The sequence below is a fragment of the Dermacentor albipictus genome, chromosome 3 (genome assembly GCF_038994185.2).
Source record: "Dermacentor albipictus isolate Rhodes 1998 colony chromosome 3, USDA_Dalb.pri_finalv2, whole genome shotgun sequence".
Classification (NCBI taxonomy): Eukaryota; Metazoa; Arthropoda; class Arachnida; order Ixodida; family Ixodidae; genus Dermacentor; species Dermacentor albipictus.
This window is the reverse complement of record NC_091823.1, coordinates 19432208-19449272: the sequence shown is the minus strand read 5'-3', so window position 1 is coordinate 19449272 and position 17065 is coordinate 19432208. Positions and strand designations below refer to the sequence as shown.

The following is a 17065-nucleotide window of genomic DNA, read 5'->3' as shown; positions in this document are numbered from 1 at the left end:
GCTAGCTCAGCGAAAACACAACCGTTGGCGGATGTCCGGAGACGCGACTGCACATGCGCATGCAAGCTATCCGTGTATACCGTATTCGTTGCGCAGTCGCTTATTCAGGGCGTTTACAAAAAAAAAAGCGTGTTGAGTCGGCTTGTCGGGTTGAGATTTGTCTGTCATGCTCAGGTGAACGTTGGCCGCTCGGGGCTGCGCAGTTATCCAGTCGTGGTGAGCCGGTCCACCCAGCGCGCTTGCAAGCGCGGGCGGGTCACGTCGACGGTTCATAGCCTGCAACGATAAACCGGATGCGCTGCGTTATCTCTCGCCTTGAGGCGGACGACCGCTTCGACCTCGACCCGCAAGGTGCGAGTTCATGTAAACGCTGTCGGGTTGACCTATGTGAAGCCGACTTCTCCCTCGACCCAATCTTTTCGGGCGCATATAAACGTAGATATGCGTATACCAGTTTTAGCAAACTGCCTTCTTGTACCGTGCCAAGACTGTTTATGGATATATATATAAGTGGACTCCGTAGTAACGAATGCTACCAGACGCGATACTCTTACACCTGCGCTGCTTGTTTTCTATACACAAACATTTTTTTTTTGTACTATACGCTAAAGTGATCAGAACTTGCAGTGCTCTCTTAAGTGTTTCTTCCCTGCGCCTGCGCCACCAGTCCAAAAGCCAGATCGTCCTATATATGTGTACCGCATATCCGTTCTTTCCCTCTACTATCTATTCAAAAGAATAGAAAGTTGGGCGAGTTGGTACGGTAACATGATCTTGGACTGTAACACGGACACAGACTAGAAGCAGACAGGACGAGCGCTAACTCTCACTTAAATTTTTATTGAAACTAACAACATATATACATGTGATTGCAAATACCGCAGCATATGAACATGGCAAGGTCTAAAGATATCAGTTAAACCTATCAAGAGGTAGGGAAGCCCCCCCCCCCCCCAAAAAAAACACTACTTCAGATTAACACACGTGCTGTGAAGATACTGAAATTCGCATTCTAACAGAGACAAAGATGCGTGGCTAACGCAAGCCTCTCTTAATCTTTTGATGTGAAATGCCTCGATTATTTCCCGTGTGGTTCGACATTTGTACGGTTGTAAGCCTTTGTTTGAAGACACAAATGCCAAACCACACGGCAAATAATCGAGGCATTTCACATCAAAAGATTAAGAGAGGCTTGCGTTGGCCACGCATCTTTGTCTCTGTTGGAATGCGAATTTCAGTATCTTCACAGCACGTGTGTTAACCTGAAGTAGTGTCTTTATTTATTATTATTTTTGGCTTCCCTACCTCTTGATATGTTTAACTGATGTCTTGAGAACTTGTGCTGCGGTATTTGCAATCACCTATGTAGATGTTGTTAGTTCCAATAAAAATTCAGTTGAGAGTTAGCGCTCGTCCTGTCTGCTTCTAGTCTGGGTTCGTGTCACTTCGCGCCACAATCCGAGATCATGGTATCTATTCAATACTGCCACATTGGAATAAAACAATTCATTGGTCTTGCCATTTCCACCCGCTGCGCACTGATTGTCTTCGGCAAAATTTGTACTGCTTTGCCCGCCGCACCATATAACGAATCGTCTTTCTCACTAATCTCCTCCTAACTTTAGTCTATATAGTTTTGACACGTTTCAGTTTGCGAAATGAAGGTAACTAAATGCATTATCTGCTCTCACATAAATGGTTAGTCATGAAATGAACTTGTTCGCGGTGCTTCCCTAAAAAAAAAGAGCTCGCCATAGTAGTTTTTGTGATCGCCTATGATGACTGGAAATTGTTTCCTTTCCTAAGCACTTCTATTAAACAGGTAAATGCTGGAATGTTTATCATTTAGTTTCGTTGACCTATCAGCTTACACAACACAAGTCCAACGGCATTAGGAACGTCGCGTCGTAGTGAACCTTCAGCAGACAATGCACTACGTAAGCTAAGCGGCGAAGGCATGCGTGCCGCCGTTCTGCTTCGTCAGCGTCAACTTGTTTACTTCGCGTTACGCGGTTGTGAGCTCGTGTTATGGGACCGCAATCTCATGCGGATGTTGCAAGAACCGGGAAAAGTTCCTGCGACGCCGTAGCCCCTCTCAGGGCATTTGTGCGTGAACAGCTTTCGGCCCACGGTCACTGACCGCGCGAGAACGCTGGGTCTGTTTTTACTTGCGTACGCAGCCAGCGCGAACGGCCGGCGCTAGGTTAATCGTGGCCGTGCGCGAAAGGCACGTCTATACGCCTCATTTAATGAGACACTAAAGGAAACTATTAAGCTGAGTTAGATCAACAGATTAGTCGTCTAGAAGTCTATCGTCGTTTTCTGTCTGGTGATATACGACTTTCTTGCGTAGAAAATGCCTCCGAAGCTCCCGCTGCTGCTCCGCAGTTTGAATCGCCAGCGTCAAAACAGACTAATTAACGTAATTGTCACGTGATCGACTTCCCTTTCTATCGCGCTTTGTGAATCAGCCAGTGCGACGGAGAAAGAAGTATAATTCTTGCTCCGTGGCCAGTGCATGCCGCCTTCACACGAGGTACCATATAGTACAGAATATAGGTGGCGCCACTCCGATTTTCTACAAAAGCTCGTCGCTACAAATGACGAGTTCGTTATTGCAGAAGCCTAATCTTTAAATTTAGCTAGACTTAATACTTTACTTCAGTGTTCATTTAAGTGCAGCACTGTCCCGCGGTCCACTGTAGCTCGGGTATGGCGTCCGTCTCTTCCCGAGCAATCTGGGCCGATGCCGGATACAGTGTGATCATAGGTAGGGACTCGGTGGGCCGATGATGTCAAAAGTCAGCATCGGATATGATGGGTTATAAACCTTCATAAGGTTTTTAATGTGGTTTGTAACGCGGCTCGATGCTTGAGGCAGAGCAGTCGAAGGCGTGAGTGGGCCGATCCTGAATAATGCCATCGCACTGCCATGGCTCAGCTATATGCGGTATGCTAACCTAGCTTCTTCTGCCTCTTCCTCCGAGTTAGGCGTCTGTTGCTTGAAAAGTAAACGTGGTTGTTGGGTCGCAGAGAGGTGTAGCGCGTACAGCTGTGACGTTAGCGGAGGGAGTTTGGAGAGGAAGCACCCGCGTAGCGGCACTAATTTATTCTTCACAAATGTAGTTAGTATGGTTCAGCGCGACACTAAAGGACATTTACCAAAGGTCTCGTATGGAAGGTGCAATTGACCCTGTCTTTGCAAAGGGTTTTCGAGCGTCAACGTAGCGTCTACATAATGTAGTAGTCTGCCGATGTACCTCTCAAAGGAATGCAAGCAACGTACGAACTTTTTAAGCCCTTTGTTCACGCCGTCATTTTCACAACCCTCTTCCTCCCCCTTTCCCTTTATCTCCGCGCTAGCAGTATATGCTAGAGAGTCGTCAGGCCGACCGCTCTGCAATTTCTTCATATAATCTAGTTTCCTTCTCGCTACGTAGAGTAAGCTTGGTATCTTCATAACGTGACACATTATTTAAATTAATTTAGCATTACATAACGTCAACATGGCATTAACACAAGCATCTGCATATAAGAGAGAGAGAGAGAGAGAGAAACACTTATGTCTTATGAGGTGGGGAAACTTCCTCGTAGGGTGGATCCCTTAGTTCAGAGCCCCATTGGCTCGCGCCCTCCGCGTGCCCGCCGAATCAGCCGTCGCTGCTCTTGCGGGTCTAAGCTGGTCAGCGCAGTCTCTCAGGAAGGCGAAGGATGGGGCAGTAACCCGGAGGGTGTGGGCGCTCCCAGGTGCAATGATATACTGTGGGCTTTGCTCCACAGTAGGGACAGTACGTATGAGGGGCATATTGTGTGGGATCCACCGATTCGTGTCAACCGATTGAGAGTTGGCCTAATCTTTTTTTTTTTTTTATCAAGAGGTTTAATAGTTGGGACTCGGCGAGGTATGGCGGTAATGCGTTACTGTAATGTGCATATATTCGGTGACAGCGGTGACGGTGGCAACACATTTCATCGTTCTGCTTCACCAGAAGTATTTCGACTCTTCCTGGAAAAAATATAACCTAGGAATATTAACATTCAAAAGTTTCCCAGTGCAACAGACACGAACAAACTGGAATGCACACTCGGAGCGCTGTGTGTTTCCATCCTCCTTTGTCAGTGTCTGTTGTGTTGCGCTTTTCTAGTGCAGCTCTAACTAACTCCACTCTCAACTTTGGTCACTATGAAAATGTTGCCGCCAGCGGATAACCAGCGCACAGGGGTTATTTATCTCATAGCAGCGCCTCAAAGGCGTTGCGCTCTTCTTTAGATTTTTGTCCCTAAATGCTTTAAGTTAACTTCTTTATTTTCCTTGGTTCTTCTCAACGTCGGCCTTGCCCCCTGAGTCAATGTGCTTGTTGCTTCCCCTCTGGAAAAAGTCAGTGCGAAAAACAGTGGACTCGAAGCTGACAGATGCTATCGGACTTGCAACCGTTATTACGCGATCTCTATCAGCTTCAGTATTTTTGCATCCGTTCGGTGCCATAGGCCTCAAAGCTATGATAATGTACGCGAGATAATATCTATGATAAACACTGATGATCCGCTGGGATAACAGAAGTGACCGCGATTTGTAGCAGTGTTGCACGATTTACCGTTTCGTCTGTGTTAAAGTGATAGCCACTTGCCTTGCTGCAGTCAACGCGGGCGTCTCTCAAGAAGCACACTCCTAGCATTCACAATAATTTTACACCCATTTCACCAACTGCATTTTAAGGCTAGCACGCCGGCAGCCGTAGGTATAGTTTTCTGTAAAAAAAGTTCCCGAAGGGAATTTAGGCCTTAGTACATGCCACGGTGTAGGCATACGGCGTAATATTCGTAGACCTTGGTACGTGCATCCAAAGCTACAAGTATGGTGGCTCAGCTAGCATTGAAATAATGGTTACGTACATGTATTCGCCTAAACGTTGTCTTTCCGGCTTCAAACCGCTTTGCTATGTTGCAGATCGATCATTTTAAACAAAATATTGCGTTATGGAACAATTAGCAATGATCAAGCGTGCGCGCAGAGACATATTGCGTTGTACGATTGCTTTGAAGTTTAGTAAGATGAAGCGCAGTGAATAACGCCACGAAAACATCCGAAGCCGCAAGCCCGAATGCGAGACAAATCCGCGTACTACGCATCATTCTCACGGTTGCTGAACGATTTTCAGCGCCACAGTTTCCTGCAGTAAATTTTGTAGGAAACGTCGCAGACGCCGCGGCGCTCGAAATTAATGCGCGACAGCACGGTCAATGCGCCGCGGTTAACGCAGCGCAGACCAGCGGAAAGCGTTAAACCAAGAAAAGAAGAAAAAAAAAATATGAAAACCTGCACGGCAGGATCAGGGAAGGAATTTCATCACATCCGTGCGCACGTTTATTCATAAAACATCATTTTTCACGTCTTTTGCGGAAACTGACGCTTACAGGCACGCACACACACGCGCACATTCACGCATACATTCGTTGAAGCGTGGGGGCCGGAAGAGCCGTCTTCGTTTGGCTGCTCGCTTACGTGCCTCGTCGCGAGCGATTCGACAGTAATGCACGGAAATATATGGTGGCGTTCATCTTGTGACCTTGCATGCACATAGCGCGTGTATATACATATATATATATATATATACCCTCTACGTGACCCCTCACACCCCCAAAGACTGGGGCGTACACACAGAAATTGCACAAGAATTATCGGCAGTACGCCGGTAGCTCTCTCACGTTATATCAGTACAGGCTTTAAAGGTGCTGCTTTTCTAAATAGCAAGTGCGCTGCTTTCAATAGGTTATGTATGATTAACTAGCTAACCAGTATCTGTAGACTTTGTGGTTTCCAGATGCGCTGCGTGAAGTTTAAAGTGAACACAGGTGTTTGTTTTACGCACATTTTTTTTTTCTTTTTGCGTACTTTCACAGTGAAGTCAAGGCTGCTGCGGCTTACGGTGTCGTAGCGGTTCGTTCGTCTCTCTCCGCAAACTCGAACGTAGTACATCAGGCGCTTTACAGAACTTTGTGCAAGCCATCCAGTGTATAAACCTTGAACCTGGTCCGACTAAACTAAACCCAGCCGCCGCTACGCCATTATTTTAAGGCTATACATAAAAATAAATATAGCACGTGCGTATGTCCACTACTGTTGTCATTCCGAGCTTTCGTTTGGGCTCAAAGCCTGGCAAAGCACGTGTCCAAAAGCTAACAATTAATATAAAATTGAAGTCAGCAATGACGCAGCATCCTACCTTCGTGTGATTACCTCGCTTGTGCATAGATGCAGTGACACGACCGCAACGCGAACGTAAGTGCCAAACTGCGTTTTTCGTTGAACGGAAAGCGACTACTTTGATGCTATTTTGTAATGAGTCTGTAGATACTATCGTACTTGAAAGGAGATGGGTGCCTAACAAGACGTGAGCGCCAAAAGCGCGCAGCGTCGGCGCGCGGCACCGTTTATAGTATATCGTGCCAACAAGGTTGCATGCTCTCCGCACGTGCGCACTTGTAAAAGAAAGCTCTCGTAGAGATCGTTGCTTCTTGTCATCGCGTTAGAGAAGCCCGTGCCTGCACTGCGCACTATAAGTAGGTCGGTTTTCGCAGCGGTATCATCGGGTAAACGTTTGCGAGCGCGAACTAACTGCTGACAAATATCGCATAATGAACTTCACGCCGCCACCGGGCAGAGTTCTTACGAGACGCGGAAGCTCGCGGAAGGCGGTTAGGTCTTTTTCATCAATCACTATAGTCTTGTTCCCTTCTATCACTAGGTATGCATAAAACGGCAGAACATTGTATATATACGGTCCTGCCCAGTGTGACATGGAACACCTAATTTCACAACGAAGGGCCGGATTTCATCCTTCGTTTTTTAGCGTCGGAAATCCGAAGGACGTATACTCAAGTCCGGATACACTCGACTGGATACTCAAGCCTTGGGTGCGGTTGCGGGCCTTACCCGATGCTGCATGTTACTAAGGCGTTCCCTGCGACACTGGACCGCACTGTACTACACGCGTATTCTGCTGTCGTTGGCAGTGTTTCATCGTTGACGCGAGCGCACGCCATCACTGCTGTGGGTGCGCGTTGCCATAGGCGACGGTGGTCGCCTGGGCGTCGAAGATGAGCTTGAGGATCTGCAGCTTCAGCTGGCCCACAGTCTCCTCGTCCGGAATGCGTCGCAGCTCGGTGCCGATGTAGCACGTGAATGCGTCCACGTGGTCGCCCCTGTGCCAGATAAACGTGCGCGTTGTATACACACCGGGCGCTAGTGAATTGATCAACGCTTCACGCGGCATTCCTTTAAATGTCGGGCTCACGCGGTACTCTGGCTCACGAATGAGCGGGCAGAGTGACAACTATACGTTCGTTTGCCAGCGCCGCGCCAAGTCTTGGTGATACCGCCAATTCTGCAGCGGCACGAACCACCGTGATCGAGAGTGCCTTCAGAGAAGTTGTGTGTCCTCCTGACTGCTGCACGATTCCCGGTTCGCGAATTAAATGGCACTCCACGATTCCCGATTCGCGAATTAAATGGGCGTTCGACCGTTCCATACAAGGCTGTCATGACGGAATAAACGATTAGTTTTGCTGTTTAAGTTCGAAGACGGGGATTTGTCGCTGTAGCCGGCATTCGGTTCAAGGCGAAGTAAATCACCTAATAGATTGTGGACTGCGACTGTTCTTATAGCCCGGGACTCCGAAGTAGACCGCAAGAGATCATCTGTGGCATTATTTAGAGACCGCGTATCGCTTGTGTGCAGGTAATTTTACGTTTATGATTTCGTCGCGAGCAGCCGTGAACCGTCTTCGATGCCGCGGCCTCCAATCGGTCTTTTTTCCAAGACCGAATCTAGAACATCTTATAGCACGATCATGCACACCATTCTCTGTACTTCCGTACCTCTGGATGTCGCCGTAACGCTCCCCTGGAAATGTGTACGTTGGTCGTATATCTTGGTGGAACCCGTCATCTTCCGCCTGAAAAGTAGTTAGGGCCGATTCAAACAATGCTGCGAATGCGGTTGTTCTCGCAGTCCTATTACTCGGTGTTATTCGCGCATATGGCATGCATGTGTATACACAGTGAAGACACGCAAGAACAAGCAAACGAAACAAGTGTTATCTCGTTGCACGGTTTCGTTCCTCCTTTGTCTTACTGTGTCGCACACAGTGCAGAAAAATTTAAGCTGCTCCTCTAAGCATAAATGCGCCGTTGGAAGCCTGAATGCGCCGTTGGAATTTTGTTTCGCTGACCAAAAACATATCTCGTGACGCACATCACGTATTTGACAAGAGCGTGAGCTCTGTATGCCATCTTGCGCGCTGCTCACCGGGAGGATCCTCCTCTCGCTGGACGACGGCTCCTCGAGCGTCACCTCGGGCGAGAGCACCAACGAGTTGCTGGACTGCGACAGCTCCAGGTCGTCCGCGTCGGCGCCCGCCCCGATCACGGTCACGTCCTGGTCCTGAGGCGGCTGGTGCTGCGGCGGCGTCTGATGCGAAGAGCCGTCTCGGTGGCCGTCCTGGTGCTGCGACCCTACGCCGTCCAGCAGCGCGGGCCCGCCGGAGGCCCCGTCGAGGTGCGAGGAGTCTTCGTTGTTGTGCGATACCCTGTGGTTCTGATGGTTCTGCGCAGAATTCTCGAGTCGCAGGCCGTCGTGATGGAACTGCGGGACATCTTGGAGCCGCCGCTCCCTGGCAAAACCAAAGCTCGGGCTCATGTCCATCGAGCGGGAGTCGAAACCCTGGACGCCCATCGGAGGCATCCTCATGTGTACGCCCTCGTGCTGCGAGTAAAAGAGCACGACGAAAGTTTTTCAGTAGTAGTTGGTGGCTGTAGCGCCCGTTACTGCAATCGAGATGCGCTTAGGCCGATCACTGCCATACTAATAATACGCGTCGCGTCGACACACATTCACCTAAAACTGCTTGGACGATGTTGCCTGCGTGTACCTCGCTCATCGGTGCTCGCAAACTCACCCTCTCTGTTGCGCGTGGGAAGGCAACACGAATGGTGTCCGTGTGTTTTGGGGGCGTCGTCCACATTTCACAACAATCTGTCGCTGGTAGTTTGTGGCTAACATGAAAGCAAGAGCCCTGTATAACTGTAGCTGCGTCGGCGCAATACTATACGACCGCTAGCGCATTAGGAGACAACGGTATAGGAGTATTCGGAGGCGTACGCCTGCGAGAAAACCGAGTGCATGCAAGGCAGGTAAATAACGCGTGGTAAACAACGAAGCAGTGAGCTTCACCACATGGGTAAATATTGGCAAACTTTCCATTATGATAAAATGCTATTTAATTTTCACCCGTATTGGAACAGCGACCCTATTTCCGGAAAATTTGCTTACTGTATTGCAAAGGAATGCGCCGTTCGAGGCGAAACATATTTCACGAACGAAGGAAAGAAATAACTGAAATTCAAATGGTGCCTACACGATGCGGGAAGTGCCGATCAGTTCCCGCTGAGGCGAGTCTCTGCTCTACTCACATGCAAGGCGTTCCTGGGCTTTCGTGGCAGTACGACATCCTTGAGGAAAGTGAGGGACTTGTAGAAGGCCCACTTGGTTCGGTACGGCTTGGCCGAGTTGCTGCTGCGGTCCATCTTCTGCCACTCGTTGGTGAACTGGTTGCGCAGGTTGATGAGCTTCTTGCGCACGGCCTCGACGGGGTAGCCGGTCTCATTGGAGAACTGCTGCAGGGCGCGCTCCTTGGCCGCCTTGTCGCTGTAGTCGCGGTGCGAGTGGTCCCACAGACAGGGCGTCTGCCGGTAGAACTTGACCAGGTAGCAGGTGACGTTGTGCGGCCAGTGGATCTTCTGGCTCACGCACAGGCCGGGGCTGTCTCCCGCCGCAACACCGACCCCGCCGGACATTGGGTCGTTGTTGGCACAGTGCTCGGCCATCCTCTCGATTCGCTTAGTCCTGGACCTGCACCATGACATGGCGAGCACTGTTGGAAGGGAGCGGAAATATTCAGCTGCAGGGCACAGGGTATATCGTACGCACCACTAGTAAACGGAGCGCGATTCTGAGATCAGAGTAAAAGCGCGCTATACCGAGAAAAAGAATATTCGACACAGTCCATAGCACGGGAGCGGCAGTCGCCCTGCCTAACACAGCTTAGCTGGCACTTGTTGGACATGCCGCACGTAGGCCTATATGAGCCCTTAATTCTGGTGGCTCGTATGGCAGAGTGAGCCAGTTCTGAAAGGATTGGGGATTGATGATCGTGTGTAGCATTCAGAGGCATTGTGGTAAGGCTTGCGCGTGTGGGCAGAGCCGGGACGTACAAGTGAAGCTGGTGTTATCTGGGCAGTGAGAACAACTGGGATAGCCGAGTGATTTACTTTAGTCGGTGTGTTATTAATGGAGTTAATATGGAGCCAGACTGCGCGGCGGAGGATGCTGGCAAATCGGGCGAAATCTGTTGGCCCATAACTGTGTTACAGGTATGCTCACGCCTGATCCGACCATATCAGTATTCATTTTATTGCATGGAAGGACTTTGTCCGGGACTGGACTGTCCGAACCTGGAGACAAATTTGCTTAGGTCGGGCTGATCACAATGGCTCGACAGGAAATACATGTTCCAGAGCAGAAGGTAAAAACCCTGTCCGCTGGATATTATCGTTGTAACTGCTTTTTGTCTGACGCAGCTACTGACAATCAATCCACGTGGGCACGAGAGAGGTTCTTTGCCTTTATTTTCTACTACTTCCGCGCATCGTTTCAGTATTTCATTCACCATTACTATCGTTCCGCTGTGAGCCGAGCAGTGCTCACACGTGCTTCCCTTCGTGAGCAGCCTCAAAGCAGCGAGTTCCTTTGCCAGCTTTGCGACTCACGCCACGCCGTTTCATCGACTCTTATCGGACCCAAACCATTCGTCGTAGACTGACGCTGCCGGGCTCATTCATACATTTCACAAGATAAGCTACATCATATACTGCACATTTCTATTGCTGCACTTTGCTCTGATTGCACTGTCGCGACACGAATGAACTGCAGCGCGCGCGCACAACTGTTTGAAACCATAATCTGCTTACGTAACGCATATTGCTACTAGCACATCGGCAATCTGCAAGTTTAGGCACCCAGATTTAAAACAATACCAAGGCCGGTATTTCGTAATGTCCCATTTCATTTTGCATTCTCATCGCCCGGCGCGGCTAGCTGCCGATAAGGGCAGCGCGCGAACCATGTCCGAGGGAACAAAAAAAAAGAGGGAAGAAAAAGCTTGGAGGACGCTTAAGCTGCGCCTTTAAGAGTGGAACGCGATAGCATTCAAAGATCACTGCTTCTCACGTTTCACGGCGGCACCTACAGCCTATGTAACGTAATGTTTACCGGGAAACTCTGACGGCAAAGGCTATACATGACGGCGAGCTTTCTGGTAGAAACGCTGCCTCTTGCGTGGGCCGATCCCGGAGCTTGTGCACAGGCGCGCCGGAAAAGTTACATCATTTTCAGGTTTCTGTTATTGTTTCGTATTTTCAATATTGAAGTCTGAGAGGATTTAACATAGAAGACATGCGCTATCGGTCTTTTGTTTCATGACATTTGTTTGCACGCTGTCATTCTCAAAATTCCGTGGAGTAACTTTATCGAGAATGTAAGACAAGGTATTAGCAACTTCAGTTTTAGAATGGTGTGGCACTATAACCCGCATATGTATACCGCATGCCATATAACAAGGATGGCATATGCATATACCTAAATATATGCGAACATTTTCGCTCACGGACAACTCCGCCGACGCCGACACGAGATTTTCCGCGACACGGACCCCTTAGCGCTATCGCGTTAGCAAAGGAAAATGAAATGACCTTTTTTTCTGGAAAAGGGCATTTGATACTTGGCGGTATTCAGCCGACAGTGCGGCACGCACGTAATATCTAGCCGCGTCACTCGAGGGAGCTACCGCACCTATCGAATCTCGGTATATCGGCGGTTGCCCGCGCCCAGCAAGTCACGTTGAACACCCGACACGAACGCTCCACGGCCTCGCACATTTCCGTCAAGTTTCTGTTTTTTTTTCTCCCTTCCGCCAAATACACCGCTGGCCCCTTCATCATGCACCTCAAGTGCTCAATGGACGCATATCATTTCTGAAACCACTGTTGCACATATATATTTTTTTCGAAGAGAAAGGGTTCTTTTTCTCTCCAGACAAGTTTACCAAGTCGGGGAGCGGCCTGGAAAGCAAAGGCGCGGCGACTCATTACAGTCCTCGCGCACAAAGGCGTCCCCTGTTCATATCGTACGCGCGAAGGTGATGCCAATCTCGATTCCTTCTCTTCTGTCCCGCTAAGAAAGAAAAGAAACCACGAAAAGTGTCGGTACGGCCCGTCTATTATCTGTCTACCGTACACACACACACAGACACACACCTCATCGCGAAACAGGCTTTTGCTTGGGGCCCCCAAGGCAACGAACTCCCCTACCCGCCTCTTCTTTTTCTTCCTCTTGTGTTCACTCTCCCGCGAAGACAGGTTTCGCTTTTTCCTACTGCCGAGACTTTATTATTTTTTATGTCTCTCCGCGAGGCCTGTTCTGAAGCCGCTTTGTTCTGTTTCATTCGACGTTTCGAGAGTGCGAACTTTGAGCGACTCGAACGAGAGAGAGAAGAAAAAAAAGTGCGGAAAAGGCAGCGATAGAAGCGTCGAATGCGGGACGAAGGGAGGAAATAATGAAGCAGTGACTTATTTATAATCTACATTGAGTGAACCAGCTGCGGTACTTTGATCACTGCAGATCGGAGACCGTCGGCTCGCTTTTTGTTTATTATTTCTTTTTATGTACACGCCAGCACCGAGTTCCTTCCATGCGTCGCCGCACATGAGTGGGCAGCTTCGGCGGAGGTTAACCACAAGCAGCGCCAACCGGCGCATATTTCGGCCGAGTGCACGTTACCCGTACACGAGGGACTTGAGCATCCCTGCTTATTGTGTGATATAGCGGCCGTGGCTGTTGGCCACCGTCTTCTGGTCCGAGAAAGCGCTGGCGAAAGCACAAAGTAGTTTGTATACGGACCGAAAAGCTTCGCGATTTTCGCCCTGTGACTTAATTCGCGCATAGGAAGGTTATGGAACAAAGAAAATGGACGAATGCTGAAGGGGCTTTGCGGCATTGATGCGAAATCATCGAATGGCCCATTGAGCGACAAAGCCGGCGGCGTCTGTATCAGCGAAAGAGCGTCCTAAATTCCCATTGGCTGCGACATCACGTCACGAGCGTGCGTCGACGGAGGAGAACGGGCGAATCGGAGACGGTAGCGCGCCAGGCGTTGCGCGTTTTGTAATGATCTACTTTATTTGCGTTTCTCCGCTACAGATGACAACAAAATAATGGGAAATGAAGTGGACCGTTGAAAAATACGACCCGAGGATGATGACCTTAAACCCCAAAGGCCTGAAGCGTTCTTTTATATATATATTTTTTTATTCGTTTGCGGAATAAGTCGCGTCGCCGCAAGTCATGTTGCTTAACGTGGCATCATAGCCTTTTCGCTTCTTTTTGCGCCCAAGGCGCTGCAGGTTACCTGAATAATTAGTTTGTCTGACCTGCGTCGCTTCGGCTGTATACAGCGCAACAGAAAACTAGTCTGAACGTGTCAGCGTTACTGTTTTACCGACACCAGGACGGCGACGCGAGTAGCAGCGCTTGTGGCTACGTGTTGTGACGCACTGTTCAAACAGAATGTGCTAGAGCACTTACTGACGGGAGAAAGTGGAGAACGAGGAAATTTCCCTTACGAAAATGTTTATAGAAAGTCTATGGGCGTCTATAGACTGTCTATAGATTTTCTATAAAATTTTTCGTAAGGGTTGCGTCTCGCTGAAAAAAAAAAAATCTTTATAGCTAGAACATGAGACAATGCAGCAAGAAGTCCGTATCCACAGCTTTACGCGTCTGAATACGATGGTCACAACCAGCACTGTCATACGCAGCTCCGTCCGAAGTATTCTGCAGCGAAACGACCGGGGGACAGGCATGACTTTCAAATCGTAAACAGAGGCACGGCGAGACCACATCGACTTGGCGTCCTAGCGGAACCCTCCACGCATTTGGCGCATGTGTGACGTAAAATTTTAAGCTGCGCACTTCTTTCCATTTCCACGTCACGCCTTGCTTACGACATTTATCGCGTCACGCTAGCCGTGATTCACCGGTAAACAAGTTCGGCTTTCTCCTCGTGCATGAGTTTCTGCTCACGTGCGTATCGAGAAGCGAAGGCGTTCGTTCTTTCCTCTCCGACCCCCGCCCCTCAAAACATTACACAAGAATTGCGTGCCAGTCTAACTGGGGAACGGCAGTGCACTTCGGTCGATTTCGTTTAATGTTTCTGGAAATGAGTCCCAGCTTCGCGGAAGGTGGTGCCCTTTCTGCAGCAATAAGCAAACTGCAAAGCCCTCAACTGTACCTGTTTCGTTGGCTATTTCCTCGCTACAGTGGTATACGGTGACGTTTTTTAATGGTGCGCATTTTCACATTTAAGCGCGCCGTATGTTATTGCAAATTTGTGCCGTAAATTACTTCGTTTAATTACTGCTGCCTTCGGGCCAAACAAAAAACGACCAATACGGATGCCACCGTTTCTTTAAGCAAGGCTGCATGTTTCCAGGAAATTCGAAAATGCACACTTCTTAAATGGCTCACACTGTCATTGAAACGAGTGAAGGCGCAGACCTATGCGCCATATGCTTTTAGCACTTGCACAGTTTCGCACTCAGGTTGCATTGTTTGTTTTATTAATTCATAATTCACTCCTTTTCTCCGATTAGTTTGGTGATCTCCTGAACTCAGTTTAACTTGCGTTTTCCTATAGTCTTCAGCTGAGGCGGCGTTGGAAAGATGTCATGTAATGGAAACAATAATGAATTTAGCTTTCTCCGTGCCGTTGCGCCGTGCACTACAGGTCCCCCCCCCCAAAAAAAAAGAGAAAAAGAACAAATTCTTGCATCGGCCTAAGCACGTCTTGAGCGAGAAGTAGTGGCTTCACTGCAATGACACGCGTGAGCGAGTTGCATGAAACGAAAGGGTTGAGTGAGCTCGTTGATATAGGGTTTCCGCGAACCACAAAGGCTCACAAACTTTGGCGATACGTAGTCACGAAGCTATGCCGGCACGCTTCAACGGAGAGCGTCATGTGCGTGCCTTTGTGAAGCAGTTGTTTCAGGAATGGAACCCGAATGATCTGGGCTCTTCTTTATGAAGTGGCCGAAAACATTGCACGTCGCATCCGAAGGTGCCATATATGCGCCTTGAAAGCGGAATATTCGTGGTTAAACGAGGGCCGTATATTTATCGATAGCTTTCGAGTGCATATATGTTCGCCTTTGGCGTGACCACGCCTAACCACGGGCATCTTATCCGCTGGGCTATCCAGTCGACGCGAACTGGAAGTGAAATCCCCGAAAGTGATCGAGAACACGACCCGAGATGACTCGTGCACGAATGACGACTGGCGCACAAAACGTCAGTCTTCGAGATCGCAAGAGGGATCTAAGCATGCATGTCCTGTAAACCCCGCTCCTAATCGAATATGCTGGGTCCGTATGATGCGGCTGTCGGTTCAAGGTTGAACAGAGGCAGCGGTCCGAGTGGCGACTTTAGCGACGGCCTCTGGACACGGGCCTCTGGGCCGGCGTTGCCGAGGGAACAAGAAAAACAACACACCGGCGACATCGCAAGACGCCGGCCGAGACGTCGAGCTGCTACCGATGCGCTTGCACGGGAGCGTGACGTCACTTCCGGGAAGCGGAGACTCTGCGTGTACGAGGGTAGGAGGGGGCGAGTGGACGCACGCACATACAGACAACCAGGGTCGCTTGCGGCGCCCGGCAGCTGACGCCTCGCGTGGCAAGAGCACTCACGTTTTTCTCCCCGCGGGTCAGCAGGCGCGTGCTGGAGCGGCCCGGCGTCGCCGTCGTCCTAAAACAAAGCTCCCGCGTCGTGCACCGCAGCAGCAGCAGATGCAGCGTCGGCGACGACGACCTCGCCAACGGGCGCCGCTCCAAGATGGCGGCGGCGACGGCACGGAAAAATGTTTTCCTAGCCCGGCCCGCGGGAGTGCCGGCGTCTCGTCTGCGAGCCTTCCTTCCCCGAGAAATTTTTAGCCGACGGAAAAAAAGTGTGTTAGGCGCGGCGTTCCTCCAACCGGAGCGCTCGATCGGGGTCACCTGACTGGGCTGGCCTCCCTCCCTCTCTAACTCGCCCATTCTTTTTGGGAGAGAGCGGCTCGCATACGGGAGAGGGCAAAAGAAAACAAGAGCGCGGCGCGCATAAAAAAGTGGCGCCGGACCCCCTCCTCCTCCTCGCAGCCCCCGTGCCGCCTTGCGAGCGAGCGAGCGTAGCGGGCGACGGCTGTCCCCCTCACTCCACCACTGCCTATCGCAACACACGGGGAAAATATTTTTACAGCCGGACTGCGGGCGAGCGCGCGGCTCGCGATCGATGTGGCAATAAACTTGCCTTATTGGTAAACGGCAGACCCCCTTTGTGGGCTGCGGCCCGGGGCGCCAGACCAGGAGGGGAGGGAACGGGTGGAGGAGACGCGGGCCAAATTGCACCCCTGGCGCTCTCATCCTCTCTCCGCCATCCGCATCTGCCTGCGTGGCGCATTGAGAGACGAACAGGTCGGACGAGCCATTCCTCCCATGCCCGTCTTTCCAGATCCCAACCCCCCACTTGTCATGACAGTTGGTTGTACAGCAGCGTTGTCCCGGGAGCTGTTAGTGCTCTTTTCGGTGGGAGGAGAGCTAGGACGCCCAGTCTCTGCGATGCTGCTTTCAAGAGGGAGAAGGAAAAAAAAAACAGTGCCCGTTCTGGGAGCCAACTTTGCATAACTGACACGGCCCTAAAATTGAGCCTCTCTCGGTGTTCGCCGTGCGCTTCTATGCGGGGAAGCGGGCGAGGTCAGCGCCGAGCTAAAGTTATCCGTGCTGGGCGCCCGGCCGGCCCCCCTTCTCTCCTCCTGGCCGGCTTTCGCGAAATTAAATTCTGCTGTCGGCCCGTGTGTGTATCGTACTGGCGTGGTGGAAAGGCCTCGGCAGACCCCGGCGTCGCGCCGGCTTTTGTCT

At 50.3% G+C, this 17065-nt stretch overlaps 2 protein-coding genes across 2 annotated transcripts in view; one reads left to right on the top strand and one right to left on the bottom strand.

Annotated features, from left to right (window-relative positions):
- Positions 1 to 17065, top strand: part of LOC139057281 (alpha-1,3-mannosyl-glycoprotein 4-beta-N-acetylglucosaminyltransferase B-like) — a 151890-nt gene that overhangs the window by 83237 nt on the left and 51588 nt on the right. The gene's annotated exons all lie outside the window — the stretch shown is intronic.
- LOC139057280 (uncharacterized) lies at positions 5313 to 16193 on the bottom strand. Its single transcript, XM_070535197.1, has 5 exons — positions 15860 to 16193; positions 9473 to 9911; positions 8310 to 8765; positions 7880 to 7956; positions 5313 to 7203 (listed from the first exon to the last, which is right to left on the bottom strand). The coding sequence occupies exons 2-5, from the start codon at positions 9884 to 9886 to the stop codon at positions 7044 to 7046; spliced, it is 1107 nt and encodes a 368-aa protein (XP_070391298.1). The 5' UTR covers positions 9887 to 9911; positions 15860 to 16193; the 3' UTR covers positions 5313 to 7043.